Source organism: Clinocottus analis, unplaced genomic scaffold (assembly GCF_023055335.1).
Source record: "Clinocottus analis isolate CAN_PGR_092001 unplaced genomic scaffold, fCliAna1.0.p SCAF_195, whole genome shotgun sequence".
NCBI lineage: Eukaryota > Metazoa > Chordata > Actinopteri > Perciformes > Cottidae > Clinocottus > Clinocottus analis.
This window is the reverse complement of record NW_027175926.1, coordinates 2,229-21,398: the sequence shown is the minus strand read 5'-3', so window position 1 is coordinate 21,398 and position 19,170 is coordinate 2,229. Positions and strand designations below refer to the sequence as shown.

The window sequence follows — 19,170 nt, the reverse complement described above, 5'->3', positions numbered from 1 at the left end:
CGTCAACTTCTAATGTGAATTAGTTGAGGATAGATTTGCACTCCTGTTTTTTTTTTTTTTTTGCTAACAGAGTGACGTCCTGGCTCTGACCTTTAGTTTGCTTAGAACAACTTAGCAAAGCGTAGTGTGTGTGTTTTTCAAGCTGCCAACTTGAATCACTCCAGTGAAGATAGACTGACAGACGGATGGATATATCCAGCCTGAGGGGGGGAGAAATAGCATCTTCAGAATGATGAAGGATAAACTCACTATGTATGCGTGCAAGCTTGAGTGTTTGTCCATATGTAGCCAAGCACACACACACACACACACACACACACAGTAGCTAGGTATGTCTGTATTGCTGGGTAGGACCCACATGGTGCTAGAATTTGCCAGCTAATTGAAATAGCCAATGATGACAACATTTCACATACATTCTTGTCTGCAAAATGTAATTTAGAAATACAGAGAGCGGGTAAAGGAAACATAACCAGTGGTGCGTGACTATGGAAACTTTTATTTGATAATGCTCAGAGTTTGGGCCAATGAAAGTTCTTTTATTATAACTGCAATATTGATACCACCGAAGTATCCGGCAGTATATTTCCTCTGACTGTTCATGCATTTGTCTTCAGGATGATTCAGAATGGTGAGAAAAGGCAAAAACAGATAGATAAAATGGGAAGGGAAAATGGATGAGGGAAGCAATATCAAGGCACAGCCTTGCATTATTCCACGGTTTTACGACAAATACTTAATGAAACCCCGCGAGGGTGATAGAAGCCTGTATTTAATTAAGCCTTTATAAAATATTAACCAGGGAGGCCAGGGCAATTCCCCCTCTCCTGGTCTTCTCAGTAGATTGAACCACAGTTACACTGCATAGACGGCACTGAATTATAATTTCAGATAGAAGGTGAGTGAGAGAGAAAGAGGGAGAGGGAGAAGAGAGAGAGAGAGAGAGAGAGAGAGAGAGAGAGAGAGAGAGAGAGAGAGAGAGAGAGAGAGAGAGCGAGAGAGAGAGAGAGGGTCTAGTGCTCACTAAAGAGCCAAAGGGGAGTTTGAGATGGGGGACCAATGCTGCTCCTATTGCTGCCTCTGGAATGTCTTCTAATCACATTAGGGGGAAACTATAGCTCTGATTTATAAGGGCTCTTTTAAGTTCACTTTTCAGCCCCGGCACCTCTATGTCTCTACCTTTAACACTCTTTGAAATGACTTTGATCTCCTAATTTGGGCGTCACATCCTGTGAAGGGCACGGTGTGCTGAAAAGATGTAAATCATCACTAAAACTATGGTGTCTTTTTTTCACGACAACGCTGATGGCTGCTCTATAGGGAGCAATGAGAAGGCCTTTAGCTGCAATTGCTATTGGGAATAAGATAAGGGAAAGGGCGAAAGTAACGTGCATTCTTTTAGTCACAGCTGATAGACGCATTTATATCAACGACACAAACTATTAGCATTACAACGGTTGGAATTAAATAGTCAAATTCCATCCAAAATGTGTAATGTAGTAATCTCAATTAAAACGTCCAAGTACCAGTTTTTCTGAAATTTCAAACCAAATCTTACAGTTGTATCAGTAAATGTTGCATGCTCAGGCTTTTAAAGCGTTTAATGTCACAACTGCGCTGAATATCTTGTCTCCTCTGGCCAACGAATGGCTCCTGGTCGATGCCTTTGACCAGTGTTGTGTGGGGTGATGTCTTGGTTAGTACTTCTTATCCATCAAACACACTGCAACTAAATAGTACTTCAATGTAATCTAAATACATGATGGTGGCTACCAAAGTATTCATGACTGTGGCATTATAGTAGTCATCAACTACTCCCACAAAGTAATTGAGTAAATGATTAATTGCGGTAGATATAATGTAATTTCTGTTCACCTAATTACATGATCAAGTATCATCATAAAGTCTCAAGTACAACCAATTGCGTGTCCCCTCATAACATGTTACTACCATCCTCTCCATTTTTCTCAGCGATTCCATGACTTTAGCTTTTTGTTTGGTTGTAGAGTCTCACCATGTCCGTAAAAATGTCAAGACAAGTCTTGTATCTTGGTTCAAAGTGTCCTTCAAAGCATGAAAGCTCTGCTTCTCAATGACCGAGTAGTGGTGCCAATCCTTGTCAAACCCCTGGCTCACATAGTATCTGTGACTTATGCATTGCCACTGCTTTTTTACTGCACCATGCTAAACCCACAGATGAATTATTAGTCCACAATGACGCACAGTGTTGACTCAAGACTCTGACGACTAGATTGTTTCCTGTAAAACCCCTAAAATCCACTGCAACACTTGTCAGTATCAACATTTTCCCCAATAATTTGCTGTTTGCTAATTTACAGATCCATACAGACTCTGACGAAGGAGAGGGGAACATCAAGTACACTATCTCTGGAGAAGGGGCGGGCTCTATCTTCATCATCGATGAGCAAACAGGAGACATCCATGCCACAGAGAGACTGGACCGAGAAAAGAAGGCTTTTTACACACTTCGGGCCCGGGCCCGGGACCAGCATTCCCATGACCCTCTGGAACCCGAGTCCGAGTTTGTCATCAAGGTCCAGGACATCAACGACAGCGAGCCCAAGTTCTTGGAGGGTCCCTACATCGGCAGTGTGGCAGAGCTGTCCCCCATAGGTAAGGCAAGAAACATGGCAGCCAGACAGGCCATCGGGTTAGCAGTTTCAAGCATGGAGCTCAGAATGGCCCAAAGGAGCACACACTGTATGAAATTACTAGTTTTACAGCTATTTTCATGATGCATAAGTAGGACCTGTAACATAATGCTTTGTCCATCTTGGCTCAGGGGAAGCTAGAAAATGCCAAGAAGAGCAATATGCTAAAATTCTCCCCCACTGTCGAGATGGGGGGGAAAAAAGCAGACAGGAGATGTTACCGGAGATGAAAATAAATTTGGAGTCAGTGAATCCATTGTGGATAAGAAATAAGTAGAATGGTGTCAAGGACATTTGAGGAGGATCCCCACATGTGCTGTGTCAGAGCTGTGCCCCGTAGGTAGGAATATTATGGAAAATGACGGAAACCGAACAGGCCTATAAAGAAAGGGGGAGGCGGATTGCATTACTCCCAGATGAGCTTTGTGGCTGTGTTCTCCGACACACTGTTATGAGGTAAACCATGACGGGGGAGAGGGGGTGGGGGTATAAGGGGAGGAAAAGGAGCCGTGCTCCAGAAGAGTATATAATGGCAAAGGTGCGTCGTATTTTCCTAAAGGCTTTTGACGATGAAACCACAATGCTTTTAATCTTGAGAAAACATGTTGTTATTGTGAGCAACAGCATTAGCGGCACACCAAGGCTGCTTAAGGTTCTCAGCGAAATGGAAAAGACAGGTGAACGAGGGTGTCAGGGGATTCATTAGCATGATATTAATGTCACGGGGCCCGCTGATGTTTAATAAACAAAATTATGTATGGGTGCCAAGCGATATCACAATACCACGTGTGCTCAGGATGTTGTGTGTGATACAGATTTTTGCACACGTGTATGTGTGTGTGTGTGTGTGTGTTTTATCATGCATATGCAGTAGAGGTGGGGGTGATTCTTGGGTGAGTGACTCCAGGAGTGGTGCAGAATGGAATGGCTCTTCCCTGTTCAAGCCTGATTGGAATTAATTCCTGCTTCCTCAGCATGATCCAAAGCATGGGCATTTCTGCCTACAGTGCTCTCTAAAAGTGAATAGGGTGTGTGTCTGTGTGTGTCTGTGTCTGTGTCTGTGTGGGAGGGAGCGGCAGAGGGAGAGAGAACGTGAAAGACCGAGCAATTGAAGGGTACTACAAAATAGGAGTGATAGATAGAATAGAAATAATCGAGAGATTGAGAACAAAAAAAAGATGCAATAGCCTGGGAAGCAAGAGAGCTATTATCTCTTTAAGACGGAGATGCATGGAGTCACAGAGATCACGCTTAGTTAATGTTAGTTAATGATCACGACCCTTCCACTTTGGCTGCTTCCCCTTGTTCGACCCTGTTGCACCTCAGTCAAATTACGCACTAAATGAGTGTGCAGTTCATGTTTTAAACATCGCTGCGGAGCGCCGGCCTTAATGAGGTAACAGCCACTGCTTATCCAAGCATTCTCCCGGCCCCGTCCCTGTCGCTGTCGCCGTTTCATTTCGCCGAGCTGTTCCACTGTCCAACATCAGCTGGAGCCAGCAGTATTTTTTTTGTCATTTCAGTGATAAGGTCACAAGCACAATGATAGTAATTGAAGGGATTAAAAAAAGAAAGTAAAGGTACCGGACAGACCACCTTGGCCCGTCACTCACCGGCACATTGCTGTCCTACCTCCTTCCCTGTTCGACGTTCAGCTCTAATAGCTGGAGAATGTTGTCGCTTTAATGTGAAGACTATTGGAATGCTTTTCTTTTTGGTCAACACATTTAGACCTACCTTACTAACAAGTATTGCCTTTGAAACCGAGGCCTGAGTTCAGCCTGAGCTAGATGTATTCCTCTTTGCCGTACATGTCCGTTGTTGTCCCCAAACTAATACATCAGTGAGCCTTGCCGTAACCCTGGGTGATTACGATGGGCATGGGCACTGCAGTTTATTTTGGGTCAATTGCACATACGCTGTCCTGCTGCTGAATAATCACCCTCAGCACCAAATGTGTATTAATCCTCAGCTAAAAATAATCCCCAGCAAATGCACTGTTTCAACAGTTGGACTGAAATTGTTGCCCATGCTGTTTTAGGACATTACCTCGGCTTCTCTAAAAAATCAAACTATAATTGTGTAACCAATTTTGAATTTAGATAATTACAAATAGATTTTCCGGCCGAGTGCTGTGTAGACAACGTTAGTCAGAATTGCTTGAGCGACACATGTGTTTTAGTCTGAACGCCAAGATAAATAAATAAAACCAAAGAAACACCAGCCACTTATTTGCTTTTGCAATATGTCCTTTGTGCTATCTCAACAACATCTACAATTGTTTTTGTTTTTTTTTCCCAACTGTAGGCATATCTTTTGTTTGTTATTTCTTCTTATATTTCTAACACCGCTCAAGAATGCTGTCATCTTTCATAGTGTATGAACTTGATTTTCTTCACTTTTACTGTGTATACAATATATTCAAACCCTCATTAGAATCTGTTGTTTTTATGTAATTTTGACACCCGTGAACTACCACCGGGTTGCTTTTTATGCCGTATTGGTAGCAGATTGCGAGCGTCAGCCCCACCAGCGGTATGCTCACCGTGCTGTTTTAAGTCCAATCATACAGAACACTGCTTTTGAAAACGTGAAGCAATAATAGGAATGCCACGTCATGCCTCAACTTCTCCCTCTTCATGCAGACGGTCTGTCTGTCTGTCTGTCTGTCTGTCTGTCTGTCCGTCTGCAGGCTTGCTCAGCGTTTGCTACAACAACAACAAAAAATACTTTGTCCGTTTGTTTTCAAGGGTTGGTTAACTCTGAAAAGGAGAAGAGAGGACAAATAACACATGAGCAGCAAAGATGATGGAACGTGAGGGCCTGAGCTCTGTGTTGTCCTTTGGAAAATTTGCGGCTAATGAAATTGCTGTCTTCAATCAAATTTGTAGTGCATGGGTGATTGAATGTTTCTTTAAGAAGCGTGCATGTCTTTATGTTGGGAAAGAAGGGAGAACATGGATGGAGTCACTGCAGAACGCTAGTTGTGTCCTCTGACTCATGATGATAACGACTGTGAAGAATTGATTTAATACAATTTCCTGGTAGAGGACGTCCTGGACTGAACGCAACCAAAAAAGGAACTGACGAAAAGATGGGGCTTCTGGATCGCCCATATTACAGTAATTACTGCCCAAATAAATACCCATATACAAATTACAAATGATTGGAGCAAACTGAGGCAACTGAGGCTATGAAGGTGATTTGCTTCACTGATAAATGACAGTTTGCTGGCTCACTCATGACCACCAATAGCAGGCTGTGTTTTTAAATAGTGTTGCTGAGACAATGAAAACTCATGAATGACATGGTGAAAACAAGTGACATAGTGCAGTGCATTGGATCAATTCCTCATCAAGCTGCTTCTTGTTTTACCTTCCTCTCTGTACAGGGGCGAAGGTTTGCTTTCTTCATCGGTGGTCCTCCACACTTTGTTCCCTGCATTCTAGAGATTTAAAAAAATAATAACATATGGTTAACATTTTATTTATTTATAGAGAGGAAAATTCAGGAATGTGTATTTAAGACCTGTTAATGATACATTCCTATGTTTTAATGTATTTATAAAACGTTAATCTTAGAAATAAATTATCTTCAAGACATAAGGTTCAGTACTTTCTGTACATATCCCACATATTTTTTATGTTCTCTGAGATGCAGATAGTTAAGTAGTATTAAAATGTAATATTTTTAGGAAAAAGTTGAAATATTAGGAGAATAAAGTGTCACTTGAATGAGAATACATTCATAATAAAAAATAAAAAATAGATATTGTTAACCTGTAAAACTGAAACTACCAAATCTAATCAGCCATAAATCTCAACATCATGTGGCTTATCGTCTCCACAAATGTGGACTTCAGCCCCGCCGAAAAAGTGCAGACTAGATCTATTTGTACATCTCAAAGCAGCAGTATTATTTAGTCCTAGTGAGCTATAACAATTCCACAAGTACCATTAATGTTAAACTCCTTAAAAAAGTAAGAAAAACAATCAACTTAGTGAACACTCGGTGCTGTCAGGTGCACAGAGCACACTAAAGACACCATGGCTGATACACACACACACACACACACACACACACACACACACACACACACACACACACACACACACACACACACACACACACACATTCTCTATCTTAATGATAGCTGTCAGTTTCAAGCAGTTTCACCTAATTTACATGCAGGCACACAGTGGGCTTTTTAGGAAATAATTACCAATGTCCAGACCTTATAGTTGGCTGAAGCCATGTTATTCACACCAGAAACACATTTCTCCACACCTCTCAACAAGCAAGTCTGCTCCTCTGTGTGTATGTGTGTGTGTGTGTGTGTGTGTGTGTGTGTGTGTGTGTGTGTGTGTGTGTGTGTGTGTGTGTGTGTGACTGTGGAATTTGTCCACTCAAAAGTAAATGCAAAATAGTTTGCTTAAATATTGGTGACTATTCATTTTGCCATCCTACATCGTGTCCCTTTGATATGGCTGTGTGGCTTTGACGTTTGTCTCAAAACTAGGTTAGCCGCAATGTAAAAGTTGCATGCATGTGCACTAAATGTGTGTAAGTGTGCATCATATATATGATGTATTGATTAATTGCTTTTAAATTGTTTTAATATTTGACACAGTGTTGTTAAGGTTTACAGTGCAAAACCTGAGATTGGGAGCTGTTTGATTGCCTCTAAATGGCTCTCAACATGGTGACAGTAAATCCGTTGCTCACAGCTAACGTTTGCTATCAGCGCAAACTCCAATGCAGCAAAAGTGCTGACAGACAGTGTTCACCTGAGGGGGGAACCGGAGGGTGGGTGCGACACTTGCGTGACCAATTTGTGGGTCAGAACAGAATTGTCAGCTGCAAGTGCTGCATGAGCGCGGTGCAGAGAGCTAACCAGTGGGGCTAGCTCACATGCACTGGGAGCACGTGAGGCTAGCCCGGTGATGTCAACGAAGCAGAGAGAAGCTCGGATAGCAATACACACACAGGGAGAACTTCATTCTCTGCTCAGGTAGACAAGACTCGAGTATATCTTTACATAAATGAAGTTTGCTTCTATATTAATGCTCAGAATGTTAAATACAGCTCCTTTTAAAAGGATATTAAGAATTTCAAAACTGCATTATGGGTCTATTTGATGAATGGATGTTCACTTACAAGCTAACAGGTCATCCTTCTCTTTACAGCTCAGTATCCGTTGTATATTGTCTGAATAAAAGTGGACCCAGTATTATGTAAAACAGCTGCGATTTGAAAAGCTAATGTTGCCTCATATCCATTGGTGAGGTAATCTGAGATTTACAGGTCCGTTCATTTAAAACATCCATTATACCAATATAAAAACCTAAAATTCATGTTTGGCAAACATGGTAAATTGACTTAGATTTATGCTGTGCCTTTGTAGTCTTCTGACCACTCTTTGTTCAAATTCACCCATACACACACACACACACACACACACACACACACATTCATACACTGATGGCAGAGGCCCCCATGCCAGTGGCCACCTGCCCATCATGGATCGAATCTAAATGTTTGTTGACACACACACACACACATACACACACACATGAGAAACCATAGCAACAGGGATACATTCAAAGCCTCCGTTTACACTGTATTTATTCATTGAAATATTGAATTGCAGCAATAGTTAAGTGGTGTAACTCCAGAGTGTAGGTGTAGCCTTCCAAGAACTGTCTTTTATGGGTTTACCCCTGGAAACAGTCCTAAATATTGTTCTTGCTTGTGTCACAACACTTGCGATGAACCAGTTGTGTGAATGTAGTTCTGCAAACAATTTAAACCAGGATTGTATCAGCTGCTTTAGATGAAGCCAGAGAGGCTGTGAGAGCTCTGCCTTAACCCTTCCGGGTCCGTGCTCGACAACGTTTGCCTTTTGTAAATATTCATATCTCCTCCTCGATAATACGGCTCAGAAATACGTTTCGAAGTCTACAGGAATCAGCGGGCTTTCTGCTTCCGCTCTTTTCCTAACATGAGATCGTAAGCAATTCACAAAGAGAGATATGGTAGTATTATGGGTTTATCCCTGTAACCAGTAACCAAATGTTTTTCTTGCTTATCTCCTGCACATGTCAACACTTGCGACGTAACAGTTGTCTGAACGTAGTTATGCAAACAATGTAATCAAGAATTATATCAAATGGTTTAGACGGAACAACAGGGGCTGTGAGAGCTCTGCCTTAAAATCAGCAGTTACAAAATGAACTGACGATGTTTTTTGTATCCTGGCTTCGCTCTCGAAGAGCAGTCCCCATTGGGTTAAGGGTGAAGCTGGTGGAGGACTCAGTGTGACTCTGAGGTCCACAAGCAGACAACCCACACCAGTTTCCAAACTTGATACGCATAATGAAGCAGGGAGGCACAGACTGTTCTACAGTTAATACCACATCAGCCTTGTATGGAACACCACGCTCTCTTAGCACAGCACTGCTGCTGCAGAAGGATGCGTAAAAGCGCAAGATCTGCAGCGCTCCAACTACTGCGAAGCAGGTTCAACATAGAATGAGTCAGGGAGGATTCAGATTCATCTCGCAGATAGAAACGGATGAAATAGCACGGAGAAGCCCGGGATGCCGCTGCATAGCTGTCTGCCACTGTCATCCTTCCGCGGAGAACCATGGATGAGGATAAGGCACTTGTGAAGTCCTGCTGATGTCCTGAGGAGGCTCTGCTCTCACTGCACTGTCGGCTTGTGAGACAAATGCTGTTTCGAAAGGCCACTCCTTGTGAGTGCTCTCCGTCAGGAACAAACAGCTGCTGATATCCTCTTCATGTTAAAAGTGCGTACGACATACTGAGACAAGGTGTGAGCTGGGTCGAGTCAGTGAGACATTTCTTCTGCCGCTTTCTGATGAGCTGGAGGAGAAAATACTTTCAGAGCAACGCTTCTTGATGGAAAAGAGTCTTACCGGAATTTGCACTTTCGTCCGCTTTAAACAATAGGCAGGACAGCGAGATTGACGGCGCACATAAGTCACTCACTCTCCTCCTGGCCGAGGTCAGGGCTTGGAGGAGCGCCGTCTTGAAAGAATCTTACAAAAGATTCTCCCGATTGACGAAAGGAGAACCCTAAGAGCATGCAGCACCAGGTATATCCTACTGTGGTGCTACAGAGTGTCTGCCAGATTTCCACCCCATACCGAGAGGGTGTGACACCACGTCTCCCTCGGGGAACCCCTGACTAAGATGCCAGGTCTCCCTGCAGTGAGAGAGGGAAGGTCAGCATTCATAAGATCATAAAACCCAGACAAGGAAACCTTTGAGGTTTCATATGTGCCAGGCCTGGGGATCTGCGGTGTCCAATTGCAAGTTTCAAGATATATATTTCCAACTGTCCATCAGATTTGAAATCTTTCTACCTCCATCCAGAGTGCGCCGTGACCTCCAATGTGTGTTGCAGCCCAAAGCCCGCAGCTGAAAGTACACGTGGCTGATCATTTATTAATAACAATAATAATAATAATGTATCCTTTATTAATCCCCTTGGGGAAGTTCTCCTCTGCATTTGACCCATCTTTAATTAAGAGGCAGTGTGCTTTGTTCTTGAAATTTCCATTAATGGTAAATGGCCATGATATAAGTGAGATAAAGCCGTATAAAGGTGTTCATAATCAGGGATGAAAGTCCTTCACGAATCAATTCCTGATAAAGGACACCTCGTCGGGCGTTACATATATTATTATGCATTTTTCTGCAGTCTTTTCATGTATATGAGGTTGCAAAGGAACCAATGAGATTGAATCTGACTGAAGGCTTGGCGGTGTGGATAACCTTTATATCTGTGTCATTTCCGTCAGCAATAAATACAAAAGACAGGATCTTTGTGTTTATTATGTTGTGGTTCTAACTATATTTACATTGTCAGTGAATGGATATATATGTATATATATATATATATATATATATATATATATATATATATATATATATATATGTGTATATATATATATATATATATATATATATATATATATATATATATATATATATATATATATATATATATAGATATAGATATAGATATATATAGAAATATATAGATATCTATATATATATATTCTCTTTTATTTTGAAAGGTGGTCCAACAAAAAGCCAAACTGCAATAGTAAAAATTCCTGAGGGGGAAGCCACATTTTTGGTGTTGTCATAGGCAAATGAATGTGAGCAATTAAGAATTAATATGGTGGTTTTAGTGAATTCGGTATGTCGGCTTGTTCTTCAGGGAGAAAAAAACTAAATGAACAGAGCTGATGCCTTCTTAATTTCACTTTTGTTGAATATAAGTAGGACCTTTAAAAACAGTACTTATTCAAGTATAAAGTACTTATTTCTGATGCTTTTTTCTTTTACTGTCATAATTTTGTTTTACATTTAATTAGATTTTTAGCTTTTTGTCAGACTTGTCACTGTTTTTCTTATAGTTCAAAATAGCATTTACTTGAAGTGTATTTGTGTGTGTTCCTAATACTACTCTTGCCGTATCCTCAAACGTATGTATTATTATTTTTAAATGATATGTCCAAATGAACTTGCTGTTCCTTGTATGGGCTTATTTTTCCTCCTGAACTCATTTTCTTTTTCCCCCAAAAATATTCAGCTTTACATTTTGCTTGCAGCAAAGCTTACAGAGGCTCGATAAGTGAATGGTGGGGTGAGATTTGTTTTAATCTCTGCATTTAAGACTGAAAAATCCACTTAGCTAAAAATATCATAATGTTTATGGGGATAAACATAATAATAGCATGTATTATGTCTGCATTATTACCTTAGAGACAGACACATGGTTCAGTGTGGATATTTATTTAGAAGAAATATGATGGACATCCCTATTTAGGGAATAAGATAAATAAATGTGACTGTAGAATTGAACAGAAATGGGAAACGTTGCTATTGTGTGCTGCTCTAGTGTGCTGAAAGAAAGAGTCTCGGCTGTGGATTTACCTTTAAATATAAACAGCTATTCCATGGTGCTGATATGTTAATACCAGGTAGCTTATGACATTTTGGGGCAAATATTTATGTTTTGGAAAAGCATCATTAATATTTCAATGGAATGCATATTTTTCCCCTTTGGTTTTTCCCAGCCATGGTAAGTGTTTAAATATTAATGTAGCTTTGAGCTATGCCTGAAAAGTTTTAAAAACCCAGAGGCTAAAGTAGGAAGTAGTATAATGCCTGACAATACTACATAGGTATAGTTTGGCATATTGTACAGTTAAAAATTGGATGGATTAAGTTTTTCACGCAATTTCTGGGACAAATATTGCACAGACATTATTGGCAGTGACACTGTGGCACCCCAAGCTAATGCTTATGCTCCACACGCCCAGCTAATATTGAAATAATAAAGACAGGCCTTTTCCAATTTGAAATCAGTATTACACTGTGTTACAACATGCATACTGAGACCTCACTTTTTTTTCACCCTTTGTGTGATCTGACTGACAACACAGCGCAGTTTTGTTGGGTTTGAAACCATTTAGTCACTGAGGCAGACATCCTTTCCTTCCACTCAAAGGTCGGCTGACAGCGAGGGAGTCTGGTGGAAATGTGGCTAAGAGGGGCAGCTCCTGATGGTGGAATCACAACAGGGTGAAACGTTTCCACTGAGCTAATCCTGTGATTGATGTGGTTCCATTAGAGAGGACCTGAGGACCTTTGAGTGGCCGAGATGTGGCACGACACAACATCTGTTCCGTAGCCTCTAACCTCAGGTAACGCTGACTGACAAGTCACAGTGTCCAAAAAAACAACAACAGGCAGGCAAATAGCAGTCTGACAACAGACATTGAGCTGACCACTATCCTCAGCTATTATCTACTAATGATGCCAGTAGGATTACCAAACACAAACAGCAAACAACAAGGTTCAAAGTAGCACAAGATTATTCTCGGAGCGGCATTTATCTTATATTAAAGACAGTAGGAGAACTGCGAAGGCCTTTTAACGACAGGGATATGTTTGAAGAAAATGTCCTGCATTTGTATCTGCTAAATAAAGCTCAGCATCTGAAGCTCTCTCACATTCCTTGAAGACGTGTTATCTCTGTAAATGCTCTGTAAAATAAATTGTGTTGGATTATTTAATGTAACTATGTTGTCGCAGTTTGTCTTTTGATAAAAAAAATGTTTATTTAAACTAAAAGAATGAGGATTTTAGGCTTCTGGAAAAGACTGGTGCTTCATTTTCAAAATTTCTGAAATGAGTTATAGAGAATGACAAGACTGATAGCCGACAGAGCAGAAGAAGCCTTGTGAAATGTATGATTCAAGTGTTTTTATGAAGGTCATTGCCCCATCTATCACTGCGGAAAAGTATACACAATACACACAATAGCCTGCATTTGAAGGACGTTTGTGGTGACCGACACGGACAATAGCGCGAGGCAGAATAAAGCTGTGGGAGAAAAAAGCTGTGTCAATAATGGTTTGACAATATTTATATGTTTTCCAAAATGCTTTGTCGAGTATTGTTTTGTCAAGTGACCTGGACACATGCAGCAAATCAAAGCGTCAAACCAAGAACTATAGAGGCTTTTGTATGAATAAAGTCGTAATTCAACAAAAAGCATCAAGCATTCAGTTCGGGGTCCTATTTTGGAAAAGTAGTTATACATCACCAATGCCAGTCTTATTTCTTTTGTTTTATCTGTCTTGTTCTTTTGACCTTTATCTCTCTCTCTCTCTCTCCCTCTCTCTCTGCCATTCTCTCTCTCGCTCTAACCTTCAGCATAGTCAGCATGACGAATAAATCCCTCACTCCTTTTGTATGTAATGTGAGAACTCCACGAGGGGAGTTCAGTAATAATCACCCTTCCTGTTGCTGTGGTCCAGAGAGGTTGCCCAGGAGGCGTCAAATTACTGCAGTCACCATTAGGACAGCCGGGTCCTGTCATGCTAACAGAAGATGAGACATTTAGAGCAGCGGAATCACAGAAGAGAGCAATGCGACAAGACAGGAGCAACTTACAATCAATATACTCTGCCAACCTCCTCTATGTATATGAGCAGTAACGTCCACCATTATGTGCTTAACCACAGTGCTTGACATAATTGATTTGGGCTGATGTGCGTGTGTGTGTGTGTGTGTGTGTGTGTGGTCATGTGTACAAATCAGTGTGTATGTTGGAGAGGGAGGGATGGAGAGAGAGAGAGTGAAAGAGAAAGGAGACAAGATGTGTACGACAATGGCAACTTGTGACATTGATTAAGACTCAGGTTTTTTCATTATTGTAGAGATGTGATCAGGCAGAGGAGCTTCGACTCGTTATTGTGCATTGTACATTTTGAATTGTGCGTGTGATAATGGCTGTGTCAAAAATGTTTCTGCACGGAAAAGGTTCTGTTCCTCAATGCTCTTCTAGAATAACAATACACACATATCAGTGTTTGTCTGCAGACAAATGCTTCAAAGTAATAAGATAATTAAAATTGCAATGTTGACATGCCATGCTGGCCCACAGTAGTGTCTCCAAAAGAAATACTGAGCCCATCTTTTAAACAAAGATTAGATTTACAATCTGTCAGAAGAGATGACAAACATCCCCAAATCCTTGTAGAGATCAGGAAGAGGATCAAGGTAAGCAGGCCATTGGATTTTATGACATGGCAGATTTTTCTCCCCTCTATACTTCATCCTCTCTCATTCACGTTCTGTTCCTCTCTCTCATTCTCTGCCCACCTCTTTCTCTCTCTCTCTCTCTCTCTCTCCTGGGGCATTTATGTGGATGAGAGAGGAATGAATCACTGTGGAAGTAGTGAAGAAATAACTTTTCATGTGAAAACACCTCAGCTTTTATGGCTTTACTAAATGATCCATAATGCGGGCGGGGAGCACTCAGTCCTGCAGATTAAGGCGGGTCGTAGCGGTGGAAAGAGGCTCAGTGCTGCAGCCGTTAGACCCCTCCACTGAAGCTCGCACCAGTACAGCCCCAGCTGAGATGGGCACAAATCTCTTTTATGAGCCTGCCTCTTAAATAGCTGTCAGTCTAGTGTCTCACACGTGGCACACTCCTCCAGCTCCCCTCACAGTAATTGAACCATCTCTCCCCGAGTGCTGAAATGGTGAGGGAAGTCATTCAGACAGCCTGTGTTGATACCATTAAACCAAACTTGTGCATAAATCTAGCTCCACAGCTATCGTCACCCCACCATCCACGGAATCCTCCACGCCCAGAAAAACTACCCTGCTTCTTACTCCATTTAGCCGGAGATGGTCCCGGGGTTAGTTTGCATCTGGATATTATTTACATAATCCTTTCGAGAGAAACTGGGGGCTTCATAAATATAATTTGCAACTCAGACTGCATGCTATTATTCTGTAAAGACTGCTTTTTTTTTCTGTCATGTTCCTCCCACCGTGACACCGTTACACTATTGTGTGTGCCAGTAAGAAACAGACTAATTCATACACACAGTCATAGAAAGGACTCATCTCTAAGCTGCAAATGTTAAGTATGTTGTATTTACTTTATTACTTTATTAGCTGTTAAACTCACATACCAGCTGGGGGTTGTTATTCTTTAAAGAGGTTATATTATAACAATATAGTTATAGAACCATTAATAATAGAATATAAGTGGTACATAAACTGCTGGTATTCAACCATAAGTATGCCTGAAGCATTTTGGGTTTAATATTTCACCCAGCCATATCTCCCTTAAGCACTGTTCTCGTGAACGCTTTGGTGATTGCTATGGAAACATACGCATATGAATTTGCTGTCATATCATATAATTATCATCCTGAAAATTACTTTTCCATTCTTCTATTCTATTTCTGATGGTGTAAATATCTGCAGGCTCTGAATGCATGAGTGAGTGAGGTGAATACATATCCATTTTCTTCAGTAGGTGTCACAAATGTCACAAAAGTTGTACGTTACAAACACTACGTTGATAAATATTGTTTTTTCCTGGCCCTTCTGACCTCACCTGACCTCGGCGGGGTCATTCGATTTCATCATTGGTGTTCTTGCACAGTTCTGTTGAGAAAAAGAAAGTTTTGTTTCATAAGCAAACCAAAAAGACTCATCCAAAACAAATGTGCCCATCAGGGGGAATAAAGAGAAACAAACCTGTATATTTTGGTAATTAAAAATGATTATTGCTACGGAGCGTGCTGTCTCATCTGAGAGCAATTGATGATTGAAGTTTTAGCGAGAGAGAGAAAAACAACTCTTGAGTTAATGAATATCTGGAGCTTCTCTCCATTAGACATACTCCTATTCCAATATGCATTACATTTGAATCTGAGAAAGTCAATATTTTTTATTGAATTCCCACAACTCCATCAACAGTAGAATCTGCTTAAGTGAGATTCCAACCACGCCAACAGATACTGTAAGTAATGACTTCTCCCACTAAAAACACTGATGCAGGCCAAAGCTTTAATAAGAGCCCAAGTGCCAAACTCCCTGGTTCACTTCTCTTTTTAATATAAACACAATAAAGAAACATTTGCATTTATATAGTTCTTCCAAGCCATCCCACGTTGCTGCGAGCCAGTACCCAGAAACAGCTGAGCATCAAACTGATTGTTACCTGGGGAAAATTAAGATAAGGACAAAATCCCATGGAGGAAAATGACTTTGTTGGACCCACAGCGGTATAGGACCAACCAAGTGAGCCGAATTAGCTCTCCCCTGCCTGCTGCCAGTAATGAAAATAACTATAGTCTTGTTTTCAATATGATAAGGACGATATCGCGCTCATCCCCCAACTGGGACGCAGATCTTGATCTTCTAAGGATCAGGGTGGTGTGCAGAGTGGTATGTTTGGATGGAGTAATGACTGTGTATGTATACTCCGAATTTGAATTAAAGGCTCATTCCATCCTAGTTAATATGCAGTGCTTTGAATCCACGGCGAGTAGCAATATATTAGGATACAAGACAGTGCCAGAATTCATGATTCTTTGAAATTGCACTTGCCGGAAGAACGCTGATCCATCCGCCCGTCCATCTATTTCTGTGTGTCCTCACTTATCCCAATCCACACCAATTGTTTCTCAGGATAATTTACCTTCAAGCTAATTTGTCACGTTCCCGTGCAGATCAGAATAGCTGCTGAATTGAACAGCCTAATTTGTTACCCTCTTATCATCGACCACGTGGAATACCGCATCGTTCTCTGTTCATATGCTGTTTGCCCGTTTCTATTTACTTACATACAGGCAGAACAAAAGAGTGCTATAGCTGAAAGTCTACCAGAATAGTGATCTGAGCTGTCTGATTTAATGACCAGCTGACTTTAATGATAATCCACTGGCCTCTCCTTCTCTCTCTGCCCCTTAAGAGCGCCATCCCATGACAGGAAACAAACAGTGCTCTGACACTTCCCGCTAATTAGCATCATTAGCATACGGCCATTATGTGGCTGGACAGTAGCATGACAGGGCTCTGAGAAAGGCTACGGTGGTGACCTTTGGTGGACAACACCAGCTGTCAGTAATTACCCGTAGCATTGGCCAGCCACATGGAGACAAAGACCGACTTCTCGTCCTTGAGGACCTATGGCGCCCAGTGGCGTCTCCTTTTTTTTAAATTATTTTTTTATTTTTCCTGTGAGTGAAATTATTTATAGAAAAGAAGAAGAAGAAAAATATTGCTCACTTGCTAAAAGGCAAGCGTACAGTTGTTTCTCAACCTAAGTTTTTAAGACTTTAGGACTAAAATGTGTGACTAAATGGAGAGATGCGCCAGCCTCTTCGCTGCCATAGGCTTTTCTTTGCATAAATATACTACACTGGAAATAATTAACACCTGCTCCATGAATTCCATTTTTTAGGCTTCATGTGGAAATGACTATATTCTCTGCCTCAGCGCGGTAATCACAAGTAATTATTTGTTGTAGATTTCTCAGAAGATAAATGTTGACTTTATGACTCCATGTTTCCTTTCATCTCTGAGCGCAACTGCCTTTCCAATGAGACGCAAAACAACTCTGTAGGGAAAAAGGTAATTTCAAACATCAAACAATTTGTTGAGAAATTCAAGATAAAATAGCTAGTGCAGTGTTATTCAAAATGCATTAACCTGCCTCTCCCAAGTGTAACCACAGAGTACGCATGCACACACAAACAGGTGTGGGCGCACATTCATACACTCATACACTCATTACAGTTACTTTTCTTGCGAGAGCCACATTTCACTGTGCTGCATTCCCAGGCTCACAACCTTAACCGTAATCATCACATCTGTGCGCATAACTCCAACCCTTACCCATCAAGCATCTCTCCTAACCTTGGCCGAAACCAAAATTGTATTTGAACCCTAACAACAATGTGTTGCCCTCAAGCCGCTCTTTGAAAAAGCACGACACATTTTCTCACTCTCTATGTCTTCAACTCATATTGGTCCATGCAAAGATATAAGTACACACAGACACACACACACACACACACACACACAGACAGTCACAGACAAAAAAACAAACACATTCCCACATCAGCCCTTTACATGTACAGTTCCGGCACTTGCAAAGTTTCCCCAGTGGCATCCTGTCTCATAAGCTTTTATTTATTTATTTATTTTTGACACAACTTTGTCTCTTTTCAACAGGAACATCCGTTATGAAGGTTACCGCATCCGATGCAGACGACCCTGCATACGGCAGCAGTGCCAGAGTGGTGTACAGCGTACTGGATGGAGAAAAGATTTTCTCTGTTGACAGACACACAGGTAAGAACGATAACAGCAACACATCCAGCCCTCCCTACAACTGCTACTTTTTATTTTTATTTTTTTCTTCTTGTCTCTTTTGGGACAAACATGAATGAACTTTAAGCCCGGATGCCATAATTCCCAGAGCAATCCAAGAGTGTGGCCAAAATCATGTAATCAATTGAGCAAAAACAACCATCTGATAACATATCAGCCAATAACTACTGGCTCCTTTGAGCAACCAGTCAAAATACCATATGGCATAAATTACCTGGCTCCACACAGTGTTTAGTGCGACCTAAATTAAGCACAAACATGGCACATATCACCTGGGCAGACCAAATGCACCGGATGTTCAGCTCAGTAAAGCATCGACGTTGCTAAGCATGAAAGACGAGTAGATGTGTCTGGTTCATATTTCCACAAGTTCCATATGTACCCCTCTGAAGCATCTCCCCCAACAATTTTAGGGGGAATCAATATTTCCCTTTGTGTTGATAGGAATGACTAAAAGTCTGTCATTGTTAGCTTCGCATCAGTGTTGCCTTTGAATCATCCCCCCACTAGGGAACAGCACTAACATTTTAATGATTTCTTTTTTTGGTCTCGACCACTTTGATTTGGTCAGCCTGGGTCGTGGATGATAAATGGCTCTGCCTCAGTGGGACTGGATGGTTTATCCCAGCGACTTTCTCAGTGCCCCCATTCCACCCACCCGCTTTCTTTATATTGTCGGGAGACGGGCAGGCCTAATAGGTGCAAGTCAAAAAGGTCAAAAGAAGAAAAGACAAAACAGCTCTGAAATCTG

The 19,170-nt window shown here is 41.2% G+C and overlaps 1 protein-coding gene across 1 annotated transcript; it reads left to right on the top strand.

Annotated features, from left to right (window-relative positions):
- Positions 1 to 2,339: 2,339 nt before the first annotated feature.
- LOC137790074 (cadherin-22-like) lies at positions 2,340 to 18,380 on the top strand (the record flags this gene model as incomplete). Its single annotated transcript, XM_068584011.1, has 2 exons — positions 2,340 to 2,634; positions 18,261 to 18,380. Coding segments are annotated over 2 exons (415 nt in total), but the record flags the coding sequence as incomplete, so codon positions are not given.
- Positions 18,381 to 19,170: the final 790 nt, after the last annotated feature.